This window comes from Ranitomeya imitator, chromosome 3, assembly GCF_032444005.1.
Source record: "Ranitomeya imitator isolate aRanImi1 chromosome 3, aRanImi1.pri, whole genome shotgun sequence".
NCBI classification, from domain to species: Eukaryota; Metazoa; Chordata; class Amphibia; order Anura; family Dendrobatidae; genus Ranitomeya; species Ranitomeya imitator.
In genome coordinates this window covers 572,924,055-572,943,970 of record NC_091284.1, presented here as the reverse complement: position 1 = coordinate 572,943,970, position 19,916 = coordinate 572,924,055, and the positions used below count along the sequence as shown (strand labels likewise).

The following is a 19,916-nucleotide window of genomic DNA, read 5'->3' as shown; positions in this document are numbered from 1 at the left end:
GTGTCTACTTCCGGGGCGAATTGATTTCTGGCGGTCGGCGCATTCGCGGTCCGGCATTCTAGCACCGGACCGTCATTGGAACGTCGCTCTCACTTACCCGACTCCTGTCGGACAAGGTTCTTCAGCGCCACTGCCGCCGCATAACGCAGATGCCGGGCGGCTTTCCCCGGACCCGGCCATCTGTGTGTCTCCCAGACGAGGAGGGAGCCGTCTAACGGAACTCCGACGCTGCTTCCAGGCTGAAGCCCCTGCTGTTCCGGAGACACTGCACAGGCGGCGTGCATAGCCCAGGTGTTTCCATAGTCCTAAAATTCTGTTGTTCCCGCAGGAACAGGAAACCTAAACTGAGGAGGAGAGGCAGACTGCCCCTTTAATCTTTCTGTAGGTTTCCTGTTCCTGTGGGGCGGATCCCTCTCTCCAGTAGGGTGCTGTTGTGGTGATGGGTTAAAGTTCATTTTTTTCTCATTAATGTACCCTCTGCAGCCCATCATGACTGAAAAAAACCCAAATGGAGACATTTTTGCAACTCCTCAATTTCCACGACACCGACTCCACCAAAATTGTCTCAGACTATACGACTCCGACTCCAACTAAACAGCCCCGAGCAACAGTCCAGTTGGCCCAGGTAAGATGCTTCTGCTGTTGTCTATTGGTCATGAGTGGCTTGACACAAGGAATGCGACACTTGTAGCCCATGTCCTGGATACATCTGTGTGTGGTGGCTCTTCAAGCAAAGACTCCAGCAGCAGTCCACTCCTTGTGAATCTTCCCCAAATTTTTGAATGGCCTTTTCTTAACAATCCTTGCAAGGCTGCGGCTATCCCGGCTGCTTGTGCACCTTTTTCTACCACACTTTTTTCTTCCACTCAACTTTCCATTAATCTGCTTGGATACAGCACTTTCTGAACACCCAGCTTTTTTTAGCAATGACCTTTTGTGGCTTACCCTCCTTGTGGAGTGTGTTAATGACTGCCTTCTAGACATCTGTCACATCAGCAGTCTTCCCCATGATTGTGGAGGCTACTGAAACAGACTAAGGGACCTTTTAAATGCTTAGGAAGCCTTTGCAGGTGTTTTTGATAATTATTCTAATATACTGAAATAATGACTTTTGTGTTTTCATTGGCTGTAAGCCATAATCATCAACATTAACAGAAATAAGCACTTAAAATAGATAACTCTGTTTGTAATGACTCTGTGATTAACCTTTTTATTACATTCTAATTTAGTGCGAAGCACCTGTACATGTTATGTAAGAGCAGGAAAAATCACATGGCCCAATGGCTGGATTTAAATATGTAATAACAAAGGGTAAAAAACCTTGAATAACACAAATAATAAAGTATGATGCAAACAAAAGTGCCCCCAAACACAGTATGACACCCCCAAAGTGAATTCCTCCAAATGCACGGTATGATGACCCACCTGTACCCCCTCCCTTAATCCCCATGACAAAGAATGGTGACCCCATCACAGTATAATTATCCAAATGTAATCCCCACACAGCCCTCCATACAGTATAATGGCAACAAAAGTGCTCCATACAATATAATGGGTCCCACATAGTCCTCCATACAGTATAATGTGGTCCCGTATTGTCTTCCATACAGTATTATAGCCCCACATAGTGATGCATACAGTAACATGGGCCCCAACACAGTTCTGTGCATGCTTAAAAAGATAGATACCACCAGAACAGATGCCAAACAGACTCCAAAGTGTCTTCATCGTTTTTGTGGGGTTAACACGGAAACCCCGATGTAAGTGCTGTGAAGCACCTATGAGGTCAAAATTCTTAACACACCCCTAGATTAATTCATTGATGGGCTTAGTTTCCTAAATGGGGTCACTTGTGTGGGTTTTTGCTGTTTTCGTACCTCTGGGGCTCCCTTATGAGACATGGTGTCTGCAATCCATTCCAGCCAAATTTACATTCCAAATATAAAATGTCACTTCTTCCCTTCAGAGTCCTGCAGTTTGTCTAAACAAAACTTTTTGACTACAGGTGGGGTATCACGATGCTCAGAAGAAACAGGGTAAGAAACTGTGGGGTTCACGTTTTCATGTTACCTCTAGCAAAAGTGAAACATTTGGGGCTGAAGCAACATTTTCATGAAAAAATTAAAATGTTTCAATATAATGACCTAATGTTATCAAAATCTGTTTAGTACCTGTTGGTTCAAAAAGCTCACTATACCCCTGGATAAAATCCTTGAGGGGTCTAGCTCCTAAAATGGGGTAACTTGTGGGGGTTTCTGCTGTTTGGGTGCATTAAGGGCCGTGCAAATGCGACATGGTGCCCACAATCTATTTCAGACAAATTTGTGTTCTAAAAATCAAATGGTGATCCTTCCATTCCGAGCTCTGCTTCTGCCCAGAGGCTTCTGGCCACTTGTGGTGGAACAGCACACTCAGAACTAAAGGTAAAATTATAAGGTTTTGCGCACCTTGAAGGGTGCAGTTTGGGGTATTTTCAGTCATATTGACCCTCCAAACTCACTTCAAATGTGAGGTGGTCCCTAAAAAAAAATAGTTTTGTAAATTTTGCTGTAGAAATGAGAAATCGTTGGTCAACTTTTAACCCATATAACTTCCTAACAAAAAAAAAAAATCCAAAATTGTGCTGATGTAAAGGAGACGTGTGGGAAATGTTATTTATTAACTATTTTGTGTGACATCACTCTCTGATTTAAGTGCATAAAAAGTTAAAAGTTGGAAAATTGAAAAATGTTCAAAATTTTTGCCAAGTTTCCGGGTTTTTTTTCATAAATACAAGTCATATCAATGAAATGTTACCACTAACAAGAAGTACAATATGTCACGAAAAAAACATTCTCAGAATCAGTGGGATCCCTTGAAGCGTTCCAGAGTTATAACCTCATAAAGTGACAGTGGTCAGAATTGTAAAAATTGGCCTGGTCACTAAAGGGTTAAGGTGTATTATTGCCAGAAGGGTTCCTCATTTATAACAAAGCAGCAAACTCCTATCACCAAGAATCAGGTCATCCAGAACACAGCAGACAGTCTGTGGGGGTGCCACTAGGACCACCTGGTTACCGCACCTTACATGTGGGGTCTGAGTTTGTGACCATACGTGCAGATAAGAATTACAGGAAATAATAATGAGACTCCAGTGATGGGGGAATCTGCCAGAACCCCAATCCTGCACACACTGCCTGATCCAAGGGTACCGTCACTGGTTATGGGGGCACTCTGGTGGTAATAGTCTAGAGGACCCTATATTCTGGGTGGGCACACTGCAGTCACTGGTTATGGGGGCACTCTGGTGGTAATAGTCTAGAGGACCCTATATTCTGGGTGGGTACATTGCCGTCACTGGTTATGGGGGCACTCTGGTGGTAATAGTGTAGAGGACCCTATATTCTGGGCGGGCACACTGCAGTCACTGGTTATGGGGGCACTCTGGTGGTAATAGTCTAGAGGACCCTATATTCTGGGTGGGTACATTGCCGTCACTGGTTATGGGGGCACTCTGGTGGTAATAGTGTAGAGGACCATATATTCTGGGCGGGGTACACTGCAGTCACTGGTTATGGGGGCACTCTGGTGGTAATAGTCTAGAGGACCCTATAATCTGGGTGGGTACATTGCCGTCACTGGTTATGGGGGCACTCTGGTGGTAATAGTGTAGAGGACCCTATATTCTGGGCGGGCACACTGCAGTCACTGGTTATGGGGGCACTCTGGTGGTAATAGTGTAGAGGACCCTATATTCTGGGCGGGGTACACTGCAGTCACTGGTTACGGGGGCACTCTGGTGGTAATAGTGTAGAGGACCCTATATTCTGGGTGGGTACACTGCAGTCACTGGTTATGGGGGCACTCTGATGGTAATAGTGTAGAGGACCCTATATTCTGGGTGGGCACACTGCAGTCACTGGTTACGGGGGCACTCTGGTGGTAATAGTGTAGAGGACCCTATATTCTGGGCGGGTACACTGCAGTCACTGGATATGGGGGCACTCTGGTAATAATAATGTAGAGAACCCTATATTCTGGGCGGGCACACTGCAGTCACTGGTTATGGGGGCACTCTGGTGGTAATAGTGTAGAGGCCCCTATATTCTGGGCGGGCACACTGCAGTCACTGGTTATGGGGGCACTCTGGTGATAATAATGTAGAAGACCCTATATTCTGGGTGGGTACACTGCCGTCACTGGTTATGGGGGCACTCTGGTGGTAATAGTGTAGAGGACCCTATATTCTGGGCGGGCACACTGCAGTCACTGGTTATGGGGGCACTCTGGTTATAATAATGTAGAGGACCTTATATTCTGGGCGGGCACACTGCAGTCACTGGTTATGGGGGCACTCTGGTGGTAATAGTGTAGAGGGCCCTATATTCTGGGTGGGCACACTGCAGTCACTGGTTATGGGGGCACTCTGGTGGTAATAGTGTAGAGGACCCTATATTTTGGGCTGGGTACACTGCAGTCACTGGTTATGGGGGCACTCTGGTGGTAATAGTCTAGAGGACCCTATATTCTGGGTGGGCACACTGCAGTCACTGGTTATGGGGGCACTCTGGTGGTAATAGTGTAGAGGCCCCTATATTCTGGGTGGGTACACTGCAGTCACTGGTTATGGGGGCACTCTGGTGGTAATAGTGTAGAGGACCCTATATTCTGGCTGGGTACACTGCAGTCACTGGTTATGGGGGCACTCTGGTGGTAATAGTGTAGAGGACCCTATATTTTGGGCTGGGTACACTGCAGTCACTGGTTATGGGGGCACTCTGGTGGTAATAGTGTAGAGGCCCCTATATTCTGGGCGGGCACACTGCAGTCACTGGTTATGGGGGCACTCTGGTGGTAATAGTGTAGAGGACCCTATATTCTGGGCGGGCACACTGCAGTCACTGGTTATGGGGGCACTCTGGTGATAATAATGTAGAGGACCTTATATTCTGGGCGGGCACACTGCAGTCACTGGTTATGGGGGCACTCTGGTGGTAATAGTGTAGAGGGCCCTATATTCTGGGTGGGCACACTGCAGTCACTGGTTATGGGGGCACTCTGGTGGTAATAGTGTAGAGGACCCTATATTTTGGGCTGGGTACACTGCAGTCACTGGTTATGGGGGCACTCTGGTGGTAATAGTGTAGAGGACCATATATTCTGGGCGGGGTACACTGCAGTCACTGGTTATGGGGGCACTCTGGTGGTAATAGTCTAGAGGACCCTATAATCTGGGTGGGTACATTGCCGTCACTGGTTATGGGGGCACTCTGGTGGTAATAGTGTAGAGGACCCTATATTCTGGGCGGGCACACTGCAGTCACTGGTTATGGGGGCACTCTGGTGGTAATAGTGTAGAGGACCCTATATTCTGGGCGGGGTACACTGCAGTCACTGGTTACGGGGGCACTCTGGTGGTAATAGTGTAGAGGACCCTATATTCTGGGTGGGTACACTGCAGTCACTGGTTATGGGGGCACTCTGATGGTAATAGTGTAGAGGACCCTATATTCTGGGTGGGCACACTGCAGTCACTGGTTACGGGGGCACTCTGGTGGTAATAGTGTAGAGGACCCTATATTCTGGGCGGGTACACTGCAGTCACTGGATATGGGGGCACTCTGGTAATAATAATGTAGAGAACCCTATATTCTGGGCGGGCACACTGCAGTCACTGGTTATGGGGGCACTCTGGTGGTAATAGTGTAGAGGCCCCTATATTCTGGGCGGGCACACTGCAGTCACTGGTTATGGGGGCACTCTGGTGATAATAATGTAGAAGACCCTATATTCTGGGTGGGTACACTGCCGTCACTGGTTATGGGGGCACTCTGGTGGTAATAGTGTAGAGGACCCTATATTCTGGGCGGGCACACTGCAGTCACTGGTTATGGGGGCACTCTGGTGATAATAATGTAGAGGACCTTATATTCTGGGCGGGCACACTGCAGTCACTGGTTATGGGGGCACTCTGGTGGTAATAGTGTAGAGGGCCCTATATTCTGGGTGGGCACACTGCAGTCACTGGTTATGGGGGCACTCTGGTGGTAATAGTGTAGAGGACCCTATATTTTGGGCTGGGTACACTGCAGTCACTGGTTATGGGGGCACTCTGGTGGTAATAGTCTAGAGGACCCTATATTCTGGGTGGGCACACTGCAGTCACTGGTTATGGGGGCACTCTGGTGGTAATAGTGTAGAGGCCCCTATATTCTGGGTGGGTACACTGCAGTCACTGGTTATGGGGGCACTCTGGTGGTAATAGTGTAGAGGACCCTATATTCTGGCTGGGTACACTGCAGTCACTGGTTATGGGGGCACTCTGGTGGTAATAGTGTAGAGGACCCTATATTTTGGGCTGGGTACACTGCAGTCACTGGTTATGGGGGCACTCTGGTGGTAATAGTGTAGAGGCCCCTATATTCTGGGCGGGCACACTGAAGTCACTGGTTATGGGGGCACTCTGGTGGTAATAGTGTAGAGGACCCTATATTCTGGGCGGGCACACTGCAGTCACTGGTTATGGGGGCACTCTGGTGATAATAATGTAGAGGACCTTATATTCTGGGCGGGCACACTGCAGTCACTGGTTATGGGGGCACTCTGGTGGTAATAGTGTAGAGGGCCCTATATTCTGGGTGGGCACACTGCAGTCACTGGTTATGGGGGCACTCTGGTGGTAATAGTGTAGAGGACCCTATATTTTGGGCTGGGTACACTGCAGTCACTGGTTATGGGGGCACTCTGGTGGTAATAGTCTAGAGGACCCTATATTCTGGGTGGGCACACTGCAGTCACTGGTTATGGGGGCACTCTGGTGGTAATAGTGTAGAGGCCCCTATATTCTGGGTGGGTACACTGCAGTCACTGGTTATGGGGGCACTCTGGTGGTAATAGTGTAGAGGACCCTATATTCTGGGTGGGCACACTGCAGTCACTGGTTATGGGGGCACTCTGGTGGTAATAGTGTAGAGGACCCTATATTTTGGGCTGGGTACACTGCAGTCACTGGTTATGGGGGCACTCTGGTTGTAATAGTCTAGAGGACCCTATATTTTGGGCTGGGCACACTGCAGTCACTGGTTATGGGGGCACTGGTTGTAATAGTCTAGAGGACCCTATATTTTGGGCTGGGCACACTGCAGTCACTGGTTATGGGGGCACTCTGGTTGTAATAGTCTAGAGGACCCTATATTTTGGGCTGGGCACACTGCAGTCACTGGTTATGGGGGCACTCTGGTTGTAATAGTGTAGAGGCCCCTATACCTGTAGAATGTAAGCCCGCAAGGGCAGGGTCCTCGCCCCTCTGTATCAGTCCGTCATTGTTAGTTTGTTTACTGTATGTGATATTTGTAACTTGTATGTAACCCCTTCTCATGTACAGCACCATGGAATCAATGGTGCTATATAAATAAATAATAATAATAATAATATTCTGGGTGGGTACACTGCAGTCACTGGTTATGGGGGCACTCTGGTTGTAATAGTCTAGAGGGCCCTATATTCTGGGTGGGCACACTGCCGTCACTGGTTATGGGGGCACTCTGGTGGTAATAGTGTAGAGGCCCCTATATTCTGGGTGGGTACACTACAGTCACTGGTTATGGGGGCACTCTGGTGGTAATAGTGTAGAGGACCCTATATTCTGGGTGGGCACACTGCCGTCACTGGTTATGGGGGCACTCTGGTGGTACTAGTGTAGAGGCCCCTATATTCTGGGTGGCCACACTGCCGTCACTGGTTATGGGGGCACTCTGGTGGTAATAGTGTAGCGGCCCCTATATTCTGGGTGGGTACACTGCAGTCACTGGTTATGGGGGCACTCTGGTGGTAATAGTGTAGAGGGCCCTATATTCTGGGTGGGCACACTGCAGTCACTGGTTATGGGGGCACTCTGGTGGTAATAGTGTAGAGGACCCTATATTTTGGGCTGGGTACACTGCAGTCACTGGTTATGGGGGCACTCTGGTGGTAATAGTGTAGAGGACCCTATATTCTGGCTGGGTACACTGCAGTCACTGGTTATGGGGGCACTCTGGTGGTAATAGTGTAGAGGACCCTATATTTTGGGCTGGGTACACTGCAGTCACTGGTTATGGGGGCACTCTGGTGGTAATAGTGTAGAGGACCCTATATTCTGGGTGGGCACACTGCAGTCACTGGTTATGGGGGCACTCTGGTGGTAATAGTGTAGAGGGCCCTATATTCTGGGTGGGTACACTGCAGTCACTGGTTATGGGGGCACTCTGGTGGTAATAGTCTAGAGCAGAGGTCCCCAACTCCAGTCCTCAAGGCCCACCAACAGGTCATGTTTTCAGGATTTCCTTTGCATTGCACAGGTGATGCAATTATTACCTGGGCAAGACTAAGGAAATCCTGAAAACATGACATGTTGGTGGGCCTTGAGGACTAGAGTTGGGGACCCCTGGTCTAGAGGACCCTATATTTTGGGCTGGGTACACTGCAGTCACTGGTTATGGGGGCACTCTGGTTGTAATAGTCTAGAGGACCCTATATTTTGGGCTGGGCACACTGCAGTCACTGGTTATGGGGGCACTCTGGTTGTAATAGTCTAGAGGACCCTATATTTTGGGCTGGGCACACTGCAGTCACTGGCTATGGGGGCACTCTGGTTGTAATAGTCTAGAGGACCCTATATTTTGGGCTTGGTACACTGCAGTCACTGGTTATGGGGGCACTCTGGTTGTAATAGTCTAGAGGACCCTATATTTTGGGCTGGGCACACTGCAGTCACTGGTTATGGGGGCACTCTGGTTGTAATAGTCTAGAGGACCCTATATTTTGGGCTGGGCACACTGCAGTCACTGGTTATGGGGGCACTCTGGTTGTAATAGTCTAGAGGACCCTATATTTTGGGCTGGGCACACTGCAGTCACTGGTTATGGGGGCACTCTGGTTGTAATAGTGTAGAGGCCCCTATACCTGTAGAATGTAAGTCCGCAAGGGCAGGGTCCTCGCCCCTCTGTATCAGTCCGTCATTGTTAGTTTGTTTACTGTATGTGATATTTGTAACTTGTATGTAACCCCTTCTCATGTACAGCACCATGGAATCAATGGTGCTATATAAATAAATAATAATAATAATATTCTGGGTGGGTACACTGCAGTCACTGGTTATGGGGGCACTCTGGTTGTAATAGTGTAGAGGCCCCTATATTCTGGGTGGGCACACTGCCGTCACTGGTTATGGGGGCACTCTGGTGGTAATAGTGTAGAGGCCCCTATATTCTGGGTGGGTACACTGCAGTCACTGGTTATGGGGGCACTCTGGTTGTAATAGTGTAGAGGACCCTATATTCTGGGTGGGCACACTGCAGTCACTGGTTATGGGGGCACTCTGGTTGTAATAGACTAGAGGGCCCTATATTCTGGGTGGGCACACTGCCGTCACTGGTTATGGGGGCACTCTGGTGGTAATAGTGTAGAGGCCCCTATATTCTGGGTGGGCACACTGCAGTCACTGGTTATGGGGGCACTCTGGTTGTAATAGTCTAGAGGCCCCTATATTCTGGGTGGGTACACTGCAGTCACTGGTTATGGGGGCACTCTGGTGGTAATAGTCTAGAGGCCCCTATATTCTGGGTGGGTACACTGCAGTCACTGGTTATGGGGGCACTCTGGTTGTAATAGTCTAGAGGGCCCTATATTCTGGGTGGGTACACTGCAGTCACTGGTTATGGGGGCACTCTGGTGGTAATAGTCTAGAGGACCCTATATTTTGGGCTGGGTACACTGCAGTCACTGGTTATGGGGGCACTCTGGTTGTAATAGTCTAGAGGCCCCTATATTTTGGGCTGGGCACACTGCAGTCACTGGTTATGGGGGCACTCTGGTTGTAGTAGTCTAGAGGACCCTATATTTTGGGTGGGTACACTGCCGTCACTGGTTATGGGGGCACTCTGGTGGTAATAGTGTAGAGGACCCTATATTTTGGGCTGGGCACACTGCAGTCACTGGTTATGGGGGCACTCTGGTTGTAGTAGTCTAGAGGACCCTATATTTTGGGTGGGTACACTGCCGTCACTGGTTATGGGGGCACTCTGGTGGTAATAGTGTAGAGGACCCTATATTCTGGGTGGGTACACTGCAGTCACTGGTTATGGGGGCACTCTGGTTGTAATAGTCTAGAGGCCCCTATATTCTGGGTGGGTACACTGCCGTCACTGGTTATGGGGGCACTCTGGTGGTAATAGTGTAGAGGACCCTATATTCTGGGTGGGCACACTGCAGTCACTGGTTATGGGGGCACTCTGGTTGTAATAGTCTAGAGGCCCCTATATTCTGGGTGGGTACACTGCAGTCACTGGTTATGGGGGCACTCTGGTGGTAATAGTCTAGAGGCCCCTATATTCTGGGTGGGTACACTGCAGTCACTGGTTATGGGGGCACTCTGGTTGTAATAGTCTAGAGGACCCTATATTTTGGGCTGGGTACACTGCAGTCACTGGTTATGGGGGCACTCTGGTTGTAATAGTCTAGAGGACCCTATATTTTGGGCTGGGCACACTGCAGTCACTGGTTATGGGGGCACTCTGGTTGTAATAGTCTAGAGGACCCTATATTTTGGGCTGGGCACACTGCAGTCACTGGTTATGGGGGCACTCTGGTTGTAATAGTGTAGAGGCCCCTATACCTGTAGAATGTAAGTCCGCAAGGGCAGGGTCCTCGCCCCTCTGTATCAGTCCGTCATTGTTAGTTTGTTTACTGTATGTGATATTTGTAACTTGTATGTAACCCCTTCTCATGTACAGCACCATGGAATCAATGGTGCTATATAAATAAATAATAATAATAATATTCTGGGTGGGTACACTGCAGTCACTGGTTATGGGGGCACTCTGGTTGTAATAGTGTAGAGGCCCCTATATTCTGGGTGGGCACACTGCCGTCACTGGTTATGGGGGCACTCTGGTGGTAATAGTGTAGAGGCCCCTATATTCTGGGTGGGTACACTGCAGTCACTGGTTATGGGGGCACTCTGGTGGTAATAGTGTAGAGGCCCCTATATTCTGGGTGGGCACACTGCCGTCACTGGTTATGGGGGCACTCTGGTGGTAATAGTGTAGAGGCCCCTATATTCTGGGTGGGTACACTGCAGTCACTGGTTATGGGGGCACTCTGGTTGTAATAGTGTAGAGGACCCTATATTCTGGGTGGGCACACTGCAGTCACTGGTTATGGGGGCACTCTGGTTGTAATAGACTAGAGGGCCCTATATTCTGGGTGGGCACACTGCCGTCACTGGTTATGGGGGCACTCTGGTGGTAATAGTGTAGAGGCCCCTATATTCTGGGTGGGCACACTGCAGTCACTGGTTATGGGGGCACTCTGGTTGTAATAGTCTAGAGGCCCCTATATTCTGGGTGGGTACACTGCAGTCACTGGTTATGGGGGCACTCTGGTGGTAATAGTCTAGAGGCCCCTATATTCTGGGTGGGTACACTGCAGTCACTGGTTATGGGGGCACTCTGGTTGTAATAGTCTAGAGGGCCCTATATTCTGGGTGGGTACACTGCAGTCACTGGTTATGGGGGCACTCTGGTGGTAATAGTCTAGAGGACCCTATATTTTGGGCTGGGTACACTGCAGTCACTGGTTATGGGGGCACTCTGGTTGTAATAGTCTAGAGGACCCTATATTTTGGGCTGGGCACACTGCAGTCACTGGTTATGGGGGCACTCTGGTTGTAGTAGTCTAGAGGACCCTATATTTTGGGTGGGTACACTGCCGTCACTGGTTATGGGGGCACTCTGGTGGTAATAGTGTAGAGGACCCTATATTCTGGGTGGGTACACTGCAGTCACTGGTTATGGGGGCACTCTGGTTGTAATAGTCTAGAGGCCCCTATATTCTGGGTGGGTACACTGCCGTCACTGGTTATGGGGGCACTCTGGTGGTAATAGTGTAGAGGACCCTATATTCTGGGTGGGCACACTGCAGTCACTGGTTATGGGGGCACTCTGGTTGTAATAGTCTAGAGGCCCCTATATTCTGGGTGGGTACACTGCAGTCACTGGTTATGGGGGCACTCTGGTGGTAATAGTCTAGAGGCCCCTATATTCTGGGTGGGTACACTGCAGTCACTGGTTATGGGGGCACTCTGGTTGTAATAGTCTAGAGGACCCTATATTTTGGGCTGGGTACACTGCAGTCACTGGTTATGGGGGCACTCTGGTTGTAATAGTCTAGAGGACCCTATATTTTGGGCTGGGCACACTGCAGTCACTGGTTATGGGGGCACTCTGGTTGTAATAGTCTAGAGGACCCTATATTTTGGGCTGGGCACACTGCAGTCACTGGTTATGGGGGCACTCTGGTTGTAATAGTGTAGAGGCCCCTATACCTGTAGAATGTAAGTCCGCAAGGGCAGGGTCCTCGCCCCTCTGTATCAGTCCGTCATTGTTAGTTTGTTTACTGTATGTGATATTTGTAACTTGTATGTAACCCCTTCTCATGTACAGCACCATGGAATCAATGGTGCTATATAAATAAATAATAATAATAATATTCTGGGTGGGTACACTGCAGTCACTGGTTATGGGGGCACTCTGGTTGTAATAGTGTAGAGGCCCCTATATTCTGGGTGGGCACACTGCCGTCACTGGTTATGGGGGCACTCTGGTGGTAATAGTGTAGAGGCCCCTATATTCTGGGTGGGTACACTGCAGTCACTGGTTATGGGGGCACTCTGGTGGTAATAGTGTAGAGGACCCTATATTCTGGGTGGGCACACTGCCGTCACTGGTTATGGGGGCACTCTGGTGGTAATAGTGTAGAGGCCCCTATATTCTGGGTGGGTACACTGCAGTCACTGGTTATGGGGGCACTCTGGTTGTAATAGTCTAGAGGGCCCTATATTCTGGGTGGGCACACTGCCATCACTGGTTATGGGGGCACTCTGGTGGTAATAGTGTAGAGGACCCTATATTCTGGGTGGGCACACTGCAGTCACTGGTTATGGGGGCACTCTGGTTGTAATAGTCTAGAGGGCCCTATATTCTGGGTGGGCACACTGCCATCACTGGTTATGGGGGCACTCTGGTGGTAATAGTGTAGAGGACCCTATATTCTGGGTGGGCACACTGCCGTCACTGGTTATGGGGGCACTCTGGTGGTAATAGTGTAGAGGCCCCTATATTCTGGGTGGGTACACTGCAGTCACTGGTTATGGGGGCACTCTGGTTGTAATAGTCTAGAGGGCCCTATATTCTGGGTGGGCACACTGCCATCACTGGTTATGGGGGCACTCTGGTGGTAATAGTGTAGAGGCCCCTATATTCTGGGCGGGCACACTGCAGTCACTGGTTATGGGGGCACTCTGGTTGTAATAGTCTAGAGGGCCCTATATTCTGGGTGGGCACACTGCCGTCACTGGTTATGGGGGCACTCTGGTGGTAATAGTGTAGAGGACCCTATATTCTGGGTGGGCACACTGCAGTCACTGGTTATGGGGGCACTCTGGTTGTAATAGTCTAGAGGACCCTATATTTTGGGCTGGGCACACTGCAGTCACTGGTTATGGGGGCACTCTGGTTGTAATAGTCTAGAGGACCCTATATTTTGGGTGGGTACACTGCCGTCACTGGTTATGGGGGCACTCTGGTGGTAATAGTGTAGAGGACCCTATATTCTGGGTGGGTACACTGCAGTCACTGGTTATGGGGGCACTCTGGTTGTAATAGTCTAGAGGCCCCTATATTCTGGGTGGGTACACTGCCGTCACTGGTTATGGGGGCACTCTGGTGGTAATAGTGTAGAGGACCCTATATTCTGGGTGGGTACACTGCAGTCACTGGTTATGGGGGCACTCTGGTGGTAATAGTGTAGAGGGCCCTATATTCTGGGTGGGCACACTGCAGTCACTGGTTATGGGGGCACTCTGGTTGTAATAGTCTAGAGGCCCCTATATTCTGGGTGGGTACACTGCAGTCACTGGTTATGGGGGCACTCTGGTGGTAATAGTCTAGAGGCCCCTATATTCTGGGTGGGTACACTGCAGTCACTGGTTATGGGGGCACTCTGGTGGTAATAGTGTAGAGGGCCCTATATTCTGGGTGGGCACACTGCAGTCACTGGTTATGGGGGCACTCTGGTTGTAATAGTCTAGAGGCCCCTATATTCTGGGTGGGTACACTGCAGTCACTGGTTATGGGGGCACTCTGGTGGTAATAGTGTAGAGGGCCCTATATTTTGGGTGGGCACACTGCCGTCACTGGTTATGGGGGCACTCTGGTGGTAATAGTGTAGAGGACCCTATATTCTGGGTGGGCACACTGCAGTCACTGGTTATGGGGGCACTCTGGTTGTAATAGTCTAGAGGCCCCTATATTCTGGGTGGGCACACTGCAGTCACTGGTTATGGGGGCACTCTGGTGGTAATAGTCTAGAGGGCCCTATATTCTGGGTGGGTACACTGCAGTCACTGGTTATGGGGGCACTCTGGTTGTAATAGTCTAGAGGACCCTATATTTTGGGCTGGGTACACTGCAGTCACTGGTTATAGGGGCACTCTGGTTGTAATAGTCTAGAGGACCCTATATTTTGGGCTGGGCACACTGCAGTCACTGGTTATGGGGGCACTCTGGTGGTAATAGTCTAGAGGGCCCTATATTCTGGGCGGGCACACTGCAGTCACTGGTTATGGGGGCACTCTGGTGGTAATAGTCTAGAGGGCCCTATATTCTGGGTGGGCACACTGCAGTCACTGGTTATGGGGGCACTCTGGTGGTAATAGTCTAGAGGGCCCTATATTCTGGGTGGGCACACTGCAGTCACTGGTTATGGGGGCACTCTGGTTGTAATAGTCTAGAGGACCCTATATTTTGGGCTGGGCACACTGCAGTCACTGGTTATGGGGGCACTCTGGTGGTAATAGTCTAGAGGGCCCTATATTCTGGGCGGGCACACTGCAGTCACTGGTTATGGGGGCACTCTGGTGGTAATAGTCTAGAGGGCCCTATATTCTGGGTGGGCACACTGCAGTCACTGGTTATGGGGGCACTCTGGTGGTAATAGTCTAGAGGGCCCTATATTCTGGGTGGGCACACTGCAGTCACTGGTTATGGGGGCACTCTGGTTGTAATAGTCTAGAGGACCCTATATTTTGGGCTGGGCACACTGCAGTCACTGGTTATGGGGGCACTCTGGTGGTAATAGTCTAGAGGGCCCTATATTCTGGGTGGGCACACTGCAGTCACTGGTTATGGGGGCACTCTGGTGGTAATAGTCTAGAGGGCCCTATATTCTGGGTGGGCACACCATTCTCTAGATCAGGGGTCCCCAACTCCAGTCCTCAAGGCCCACCAACATGTCATGTTTTCAGGATTTCCTTAGTCTTGCCCAGGTAATAATTGCATCACCTGTGCAATGCAAAGGAAATCCTGAAAACATGACCTGTTGGTGGGCCTTGAGGACTGGAGTTGGGGACCTCTGCTCTAGATGACACGAGATTTCGCCTCACGTGGCTGATAGCAGAGAACAACAGAACACATAGACTTGCAGCTAGACAGCCCACAGCTGGGAATCAACACCCACTGCACGTCTCTTCCGCCCACGCCTGTGACACGAGTGGTGCAGTCACGGACTGTGCTCAGTGTGTCACTTCCGCTCCCTCCCCGGCATGGAGTCACTCACAGTGTCCGCCCGCAGCTGAGCGCCAGGCCGTGCAGCGCCGCCATCTCCGCCTCCTCTCTGGTCACCGGTGCTGGCTGAGTCGGGTCGCAGGGGACGCGGTGTCAGAGGCTCCGCCTCCTCTTCAGCTGGATCTCGTGTAGGAAACTGACGACAACTTGTAGCAAAGTATCCCGGGAGTTGTGTCCGGGCAATAGTACGACTGACAGCCGCAGCCTGGTGGTCACATGACAGCACGGCGCAGAGAGCTTGTAGGTCACGTGACTCGCGCTCGCAGACGGATTGCCTGGTTGCTATGGGATACAGCACTGCTTTGTAATTAGGCCCAGTGTTTTCTTAGAAGTTTGCCTCCAGAAAACCCGTGCGTGCTAGGTGGGCATTGACAGCAGACCCCCGTACACTGCGCCCCCATCTCATGGCGCCATTCACACGTATTCTGGCTCTGGCTGAGCCCTGTTTAGAAACAAAGTATCAGAAACTGTTCTGCTGTATAACTCAGGAAAACAAAGGCCGAGGGTCCCGGTGTCATTATCTGGTCTGTCTGGTGGCCGGTACGTGTCCGTTTTTACAATGGAAGAAGAAATACCGCACAAGTTGGTTTTTCTTTGATTCTATAAACTGAACAGACCCCGGAGTCATCGTTCGGACCTCTGCTGCCCTTCACGTCAGTTACGCAGTGGATCCGTTTATGACATGAGGCCGGAATCACACCAGCGTATGGCATGGGATGCGAGGGCACAGGATGTGAGAGCATGGGATGAGAGCATGGGGTGTGAGGGCATGGGATCCGAGGGCACCGGACGAAAGCATGGGGTGTGAGGGCACGGAATGAAAGCATGGGATCCGAGGGCACGGGATGAGAGCATGGGGTGTGAGGGCACGGGATGCGAGAGCATGGGGTGTGAGGGCATGGGATCCGAGGGCACGGGATGAGAGAGTACGGAGTGCGAGAGGGCATGAGATGATAGCATGGGGTGCGAGGGCATAGGGTGTGAGGTGGGATCCAAGGGCATGGGGTGTGAGCATAGGATGCGAGGAGGGATGCAAGAGCACAGAGTGCGAGGGCATGGGATGAGGGCATGAGATGAGAGCGCATGGGGTGCGAGAGCATGGGATGAGAGGGCATAGAATGTGAGGTGGGATGCGAGTGCATGCAATGAGAGAGAGCAGGGGACGTGAGGGCATGGGATGAAAGATCACGGGATGAGAGGGCATGGGATGAGAGAGCTTGGGATGCGAGGGCTTGGGATGAGAGAGCTTGGGATGCGAGGGCATGGAAAGAGAGCTTGGGATGCGATGGCACGGGATAAGAGGGCAAGAGATGAGAACATGGGATGCGATGGCACGGGATAAGAGGGCATGGGATGCGAGCGCTTGGGATGCGAGAGCATGGGATGAGAGGGCACAGGATGAGAGAACATGGGATGAGAGGGCTTGGGATGCAAGGGCATGGGATGAGAGAACATTATGGTAAATGGCATCACGCTCTCACCCACACCTGAAATCCGCTGCCTCGGGGTAACTCTCGACTCTGCCCTGTCCTTCAAACCTCACGTCCAAGCTCTTGCCACCTCCTGTCGCCTCCAACTCAAAAATATTGCTAGAATCCATTCCTTCCTCAGCCCACAATCTACCAAAACTCTTGTGCATGCCCTCATCATCTACCGCCTCGATTACTGCAACACCATCCTCTGTGGCCTCCCCGCTAACTCTCTTGCACCACTCCAGCCTGTCCTCAACTCTGCTGCTCAGCTAATCCACCTCTCTCCTCGCTACTCCCCTGCTTCACCCCTCTGCAAATCCCTCCACTGGCTCCCAATTTCCCAATGAATCCAGTTCAAACTATTAACACAGATCTACATAGCCATCCACAACCTGTCCCCTCCCTATATCTCTGGACTAATCTCCAAATATCTTGCCTCACGTAATCTTCGATCCTCTCAAGACCTTCTACTCTCCTCCACACTTATTCGTTCCTCACACAACCGCCTCCAAGATTTCTCCCGAATATCCCCCATCCTCTGGAATTCCACACCTCAACACGTCCGACTATCCACCACCCTCGGATCCTTCAGACGGAACCTGAAAACCCATCTCTTCAGGAAAACCTACAGCCTACAACAACTGAGCCGCCGCCTCACCCCCGACCTTCTGTCTCTTCCCCACTATCCCATAGAATGTAAGTCCGCAAGGACAGGGTCCTCTCCCCTCTGTACCAGTCTGTCACTGTAAACCTGCTTACTGTAAACTATATCTATAACCCTGTATGTAACCATTTCTCATGTACAGTACCATGGAAATAATGGTGCTATATAAATAAATAATAATAACGTGATGAGAGGCCATGGGATGAGAGCATGGGAAGCGAGATGCTGATGATCCTGCTGCGCGGGAGCCGAGTGTTAGTGCTCTGTGCTCCAATCCTCTCACAGCACAGGTGTGGAAGATAATTTCTCCATCTCCTCCATGGCCTGGCTCCGCATATATCAGACTGTAGAGGGATGACACCTGAGTGCAGTCTGATGTGTCACTCGCACCCACAGACGAGTCTTGCTGCTATTGTTCTCTCATGCTGCTGTGATCTGCCCCATAGAGTAACACTGGGCCGAGTGCGATCTGATGTTTTATCTTGTAGCACTCGGCTGTGCTATACAGTAGTGCGACTCTGGCCTCATTCCATTTATCTGCTTCTTTAAGCAGAACAGTGTTAAAAAGTGTGAATGTGGTGGTAAAGGGCGGCTTACTCCTCAGCATCAGCGTGGAGCCCGGTGATTGGCTGCAGCAGTCATGTGCTGCAGCCCGTCAGCAGACACTGAGCAGTGGCAGCACAGGACCTGCACATAGGGCTCTGTGCACACGGCTGCATCTTTTGACAGATACCAGTCAGCATGTGCCTGAAATACAGGTCCTTCTCAAAAAATTAGCATATAGTGTTAAATTTCATTATTTACCATAATGTAATGATTACAAGTAAACTTTCATATATTATAGATTCATTATCCACCAACTGAAATTTGTCACGTCTTTTATTTTTTTAATACTGATGATTTTGGCATACAACTCCTGATAACCCAAAAAACCTGTCTCAATAAATTAGCATATTTCACCCATCCAATCAAATAAAAGTGTTTTTTAATAACAAACAAAAAAACCATCAAATAATAATGTTCAGTTATGCACTCAATACTTGGTCGGGAATCCTTTGGCAGAAATGACTGCTTCAATGCGGCGTGGCATGGAGGCAATCAGCCTGTGACACTGCTGAGATGTTATGGAGGCCCAGGATGCTTCAATAGCGGCCTTAAGCTCATCCAGAGTGTTGGGTCTTGCATCTCTCAACTTTCTCTTCACAATATCCCACAGATTCTCTATGGGGTTCAGGTCAGGAGAGTTGGCAGGCCAATTGAGCACAGTAACACCATGGTCAGTAAACCATTTACCAGTGGTTTTGGCACTGTGAGCAGGTGCCAGGTCGTGCTGAAAAATGAAATCTTCATCTCCATAAAGCATTTCAGCCGATGGAAGCATGAAGTGCTCCAAAATCTCCTGATAGCTAGCTGCATTGACCCTGCCCTTGATGAAACACAGTGGACCAACACCAGCAGCTGACATGGCACCCCACACCATCACTGACTGTGGGTACTTGACACTGGACTTCAGGCATTTTGGCATTTCCTTCTCCCCAGTCTTCCTCCAGACTCTGGCACCTTGCTTTCCGAATGACATGCAAAATTTGCTTTCATCAGAAAAAAGGACTTGGGACCACTTAGCAACAGTCCAGTGCTGCTTCTCTGTAGCCCATTTCGGCACCTGTAGCCCATTTCCTGCACACGCCTGTGCACGGTGGCTCTGGATGTTTCCACACCAGACTCAGTCCACTGCTTCCTCAGGTTCCCCAAGGTCTGGAATCGGTCCTTCTCCACAATCTTCCTCAGGGTCCGGTCTCCTCTTCTCGTTGTACAGCGTTTTCTGCCACATTGTTTCCTTCCAACAGACTTACCATTGAGGTGCCTTGATACAGCACTCTGGGAACAGCCTATTTGTTGAGAAATTTCTTTCTGGGTCTTACCCTCTTGCTTGAGGGTGTCAATGATGGCCTTCTTGACATCTGTCAGGTCGCTAGTCTTACCCATGATGGGGGTTTTGAGTAATGAACCAGGCAGGGAGTTTATAAAAGCCTCAGGTATCTTTTGCATGTGTTTAGAGTTAATTAGTTGATTCAGAAGATTAGGGTAATAGGTCGTTTAGAGAACCTTTTCTTGATATGCTAATTTATTGAGACAGGT

The 19,916-nt window shown here is 50.0% G+C and overlaps 1 protein-coding gene across 1 annotated transcript in view; it reads right to left on the bottom strand.

Annotated features, from left to right (window-relative positions):
• CLYBL (citramalyl-CoA lyase) overlaps positions 1 to 15,865 on the bottom strand; it is a 552,948-nt gene extending 537,083 nt beyond the window's left edge. Inside the window, exon 1 of the mRNA XM_069757968.1 lies at positions 15,634 to 15,865. Coding sequence (XP_069614069.1) covers positions 15,634 to 15,677 — 44 coding nt within the window. The 5' untranslated portion in view covers positions 15,678 to 15,865. The remainder of the gene's footprint in view (positions 1 to 15,633) is intronic.
• Between the last annotated feature and the right edge of the window lie 4,051 nt (positions 15,866 to 19,916).